Source organism: Lipotes vexillifer, unplaced genomic scaffold (genome assembly GCF_000442215.2).
Source record: "Lipotes vexillifer unplaced genomic scaffold, Lipotes_vexillifer_v1.1 scaffold182, whole genome shotgun sequence".
NCBI classification, from domain to species: Eukaryota; Metazoa; Chordata; class Mammalia; order Artiodactyla; family Lipotidae; genus Lipotes; species Lipotes vexillifer.
The window spans coordinates 5,930,165-5,934,569 of NW_006798798.1; the positions used below are offsets into that span (position 1 = coordinate 5,930,165).

At 59.3% G+C, this 4,405-nt stretch overlaps 1 protein-coding gene across 1 annotated transcript in view; it reads left to right on the forward strand.

The window, feature by feature from the left end:
• The window catches only part of ARHGAP33 (Rho GTPase activating protein 33), a 10,432-nt gene that overhangs the window by 3,157 nt on the left and 2,870 nt on the right, over positions 1 to 4,405 (forward strand). Inside the window, exons 8-14 of the mRNA XM_007471009.1 lie at positions 669 to 813; positions 891 to 973; positions 1,058 to 1,165; positions 2,510 to 2,655; positions 3,292 to 3,445; positions 3,529 to 3,674; positions 3,754 to 3,828. Of these exons, the coding sequence (XP_007471071.1) occupies positions 669 to 813; positions 891 to 973; positions 1,058 to 1,165; positions 2,510 to 2,655; positions 3,292 to 3,445; positions 3,529 to 3,674; positions 3,754 to 3,828 (857 nt within the window). The remainder of the gene's footprint in view (positions 1 to 668; positions 814 to 890; positions 974 to 1,057; positions 1,166 to 2,509; positions 2,656 to 3,291; positions 3,446 to 3,528; positions 3,675 to 3,753; positions 3,829 to 4,405) is intronic.

Sequence of the window (4,405 nt, forward strand, 5' to 3'; positions counted from 1 at the left end):
CCCCTGCATCGGCAGGCGGACTCTCAACCACTGCGCCACCAGGGAAGCCCCATGGGGGGCCTTTTTGATGACTGTTAGGATTTGGGCTTTTACTGGGAGTAAGAGGGGAGCCACAGGATGGGTTCTGAGCCCAGGAGGGGCAGCATGCATAACAACAGTCGAAGAGGTGGGAAGCAGTGAGGCATGGGCTTCCAAGCTGACAGGAGGCCGTGAAGCAAGATCGTGGAGCCTGGGCCAGTGAGAGATGAGGCCGAGGTCACGTGCATAGAGCTTTTACCTGAGAGGGTGGGACACCGCCAGGTTGTGAGCAGGGGCCGCTGAGATTTCAGCTGCATTTTCCAGTGTGACCTCTTGGAGCCAGGAAAATGGCACAACTTTGTGGACAGAGCCCGGTCACACTGTGGAGGCAGATAGCCTTGGGTAGCTACAAGCAGGGCATCTCCCACCTGAGCCTCAGTGTCCTCCTCTGTAAGTGGGGTGCCCTTGTCTTTGGCACATAGGGTTGTTGGGGGGAAGGGGGCTCAGTAAGGTGCTGAGAGCCTCTGAAGAGCCCAGCACAGGAAGAGAATTGCATCCACCTGTGGACACTTTAGGGGGCGGGGGAAGGACACGGCCAGGTGGGCTAGCTCTGACCCGAATCTTCCTCCTCCTTGACCTGGTGGCCTCAGGCATGAGTTTGACAGTGAGAGGATCCCTGAACTGTCTGGCCCCGCCTTCCTGCAGGACATCCACAGCGTGTCCTCCCTCTGCAAGCTCTACTTCCGAGAGCTGCCGAACCCCTTGCTCACATACCAGCTCTACGGGAAGTTCAGCGTGAGTGAGGGCGCTGGCAAGGTTGGAGGGTGCTGGGAGGCGTGCGGCCCCCCTCATTCATGCCCACACAATCTCAGGAAGCCATGTCAGTGCCTGGGGAGGAGGAACGCCTGGTGCGGGTCCACGACGTCATCCAGCAGCTGCCCCCGCCACACTACAGGTAAACCAGGAGGGGCAGGGAAGGGCTGTGGTGGGCTCCCAAGGGAGTTGAGGCTCAGGCGTCCCCCTCCGCTTCCACCCCCAGGACCCTGGAGTACCTGCTGAGGCACTTGGCCCGCATGGCGAGACACAGTGCCAACACCAGCATGCATGCCCGCAACCTGGCCATCGTTTGGGCACCCAACCTGCTACGGTAAGCTGGCAGCTCACCAGCCTGCCCCCCTAGCTCCCTCCCACAGGCTGGGCCTTGAGTCCCCCCCTACCCCATCCCCACCCCAGGAACCCACCCAGCTTTTGCTCTCTTGTTCATTTCACATATTTCTTAAGTGTTGGATGCCAGTATGCCAGCCCCTGTTCCCAGCACCAGGGACACAGTAGTGAGCAGGAACCTGTGCTCTGGGCTCACATTCTCATGCGGGAGATGACAGTGAACCATTACAAGAAAAACACAGAGCGCTGTCTGATGGTGATGAGTGGCAAGGAGAAAGATTACAAAGTGGGGAAGGGAGATCTGCAGGGCCATGGCATTTGAAATGTTTAGACTGGCAGTGAAGGCTTCAGGAAGAAGTCTTCCATGGCCAGCAGCAGGGTAAGCCCCAGAGGATTTGATGGTGACCAAGACAGGCAAGTTCTCTGTCCTGGAGGAGTTCAGTTCTTCTTGGGAAACAGATAAGTAAATAAATAAAATAGATGGTACATGGTAGGTATAAGAACTACAGGAGAAAAAATAAAGACAGACCTGGAATATAGAGGTTTACAATTTTAAATGAAGTGGGTGGGGAAGACTCCATTGCGAAGGTAACATTTGAGTTGATACCTACAGAAGGTGAGGGAAGGACCCATGTGGATATCTGAGGAGGAGCAAACTAGGCAGAGGGAATAGCAAGTGCAAAGGTCCTGGGGCTGGGTCAGGGCCTAGTATTTTGGAGGAGCAGCAGAGGGGCCAGTGTGACTGGACCAGCAGCAGAGGGACCAGGTAGGGGAGGGACTTATGGGTTGTGGGTCATAGTGAGGACTTTGGCTTTTACCAGGAGTGAGATGCAGCCAGAGGAGGGCTCTGAGCCAGGAGGGCCCTGATCTGACTCAGGGGTTCCAGGCTCCCTCTGGCTGTGTGTGGGGAGCAGACTGTAGGGGCGGGATGGGAGCAGGGAGACCAGGGAGGAGGCTGTGTGATGGTCCAGGAGGGAGAGGATGGAGGCAGGGCCAGCGTGGGGGTAGTGGAGGAGCAGAGTTTAGATTCTGGATAGACTTTGTGGGTGGAGCCCACAGGGTCTGCTGAGATTGGATGTGGGTGTGAGGGAACGACGGGTCAAGGACAGTTCTAGGGTGATTGGCCTGAGCCGCTAGAAGTGCGCTGACTGAGATGGGGTGGCGGGGGGGAGCAGGTCTGGGGAAGGGTTGAGAATGCAGTTTTAGTTTGACAGGATCAGAGACGTTGAATGATAGTCATTGCTTCCAAGGCTCCCTACCTCGCCTGGCCAGAACCCACCATCTGGGGCTCGAGGCATCGGGCCACCCTCCCCGTCCTCCCATCCAGGTCCATGGAGCTGGAGTCAGTGGGGCTGGGGGGGGCAGCAGCCTTCCGGGAGGTGCGGGTGCAGTCGGTGGTGGTGGAATTCCTGCTCACCCACGTGGACGTCCTGTTCAGCGACACTTTCACCTCTGCTGGCCTTGACCCTGCAGGTATGCCCATACACCCCCCGATGTCCTGACTACTGCCCTCTCATTGTCCGGGCTGCAGCGGGAGGGCAGGTGGGCTCCCAGCCCCATCCCTATCCCACTGAAGCTGGACCTCCCTTCTGGCTCCTTGAGGACCCCGCCCCGGCCTCTCCCTCCCCTCCCCCCCCTTCTCATTTCAGCTCCTACGCTCAGGATCCCCACTTCTTGGCCCGGACATCGTTCTTCCTTCACCCCTTGTAGCTCCTGGGGGCGCTCGGGGCCTTGGGTCCACCTGGGAGGAGGGGGGAGGTCCCCAGACTTGACCCCGCCCCAGCCCCACCCAGACTCCCCGCCCTGCCCCGGACCCCAGCCCAGTCAGGATTCAGCACGTCGGAGGGCCCTCTGGCTCGAGGTAACTGAAGCCAGAGCCGCTGTCCTCGCTGGCTGCTGGGAGCTGCCTCCTCATCAGCTCGTTCTGCCTCACGCCTTCTCCTCACCTGCCTGCTGCCCACCCGTTCCCGCCTGATCCGCCCTGGCCCCCTGCCTTGCCAGCCCGGGTGGGCACGCTGCTGGGCCGGGGCTTGGGCTGTAGCGCTTGGCTTTGCCTGTGGCCTTGAATGGTCCCAGAGCTGACGGCTGCCCCCTTTCCCAACTTCCCAGGCCGCTGCCTCCTCCCCAGGCCCAAGTCCCTTGCTGGCAGCAGCCCCTCCACTCGCCTGCTGACACTGGAGGAAGCCCAGGCTCGCACCCAGGGCCGGCTGGGGACGCCCACCGAGCCCACAACTTCCAAGGCCCCAGCTTCACCTGTGGAAAGGTGAGTGGGAGGCCTGGAAGGGGAGGGGCCCGCCTGGGGGCCCCAGCTCTCAGCCTGCCTCCTGTGTCTCACCCAAACTCCAGGAGGAAAGGGGAGAGAGGCGAGAAACAGCGGAAGCCTGGGGGTAGCAGCTGGAAGACCTTCTTTGCCCTGGGCCGGGGCCCCAGCATCCCCCGAAAGAAGCCTCTTCCCTGGCTAGGGGGCACCCGTGCCCGACCGCCGCCTTCAGGTCAGAGGCCGGGCAGCTGGCGTGGTGGTCAGAGAGGCACTGTGTAGCGCCCCCGTGACCCTTCTTCCTCGCCCTGCAGGCAGCCGACCTGACACTGTCACGCTGAGATCTACCAAGAGTGAGGAGTCTCTGTCATCGCAGGCCAGCGGGGCTGGTGAGCAGAGGGCAGCGCTGCCTATGCCCAGGTGGAGCTGGGAGGGACTGGGGCCCTGAGCTGGCCTCCAAGTGGTGTTTTCAGATTTGTGGGTCTTGGGTTTTTTTCGTTTTTAATCTGGACCATAGGTACAATAAGTTGGATAAAGCTTCACCCTTGTTTCATGATGCACTGTGATCACTGGTCCATACAGCGTCCTTTCAAACAGTCTTTTATTCATCCCTTTTGAAAAAAAAATTAAATAGTATAATGGACACCCGTGAACCCACTGGCCAGAACTAAAAGAGCGCCACTACGTTACCTGCGAACTCTTCCCCCTCCCACCTGCTGCCTCCCCACCACAGGCATCCTCTAAATTTGATAGTCTTCATCCCTTTGCATTTACAGTTTTATCACATACAGGTGCAGGCGTCAATAACATACTGCGAAGTTCTAGTTGTTTTGAAACTTTAATTAAAGGGTATCATTAGGGCTTCCCTGGTGGCACAGTGGTTGAGAGTCCGCCTGCCGATGCAGGGGACACGGGTTCGTGCCCCGGTCCGGGAAGATCCCACGTGACGCGGAGCGGCTGGGCCCG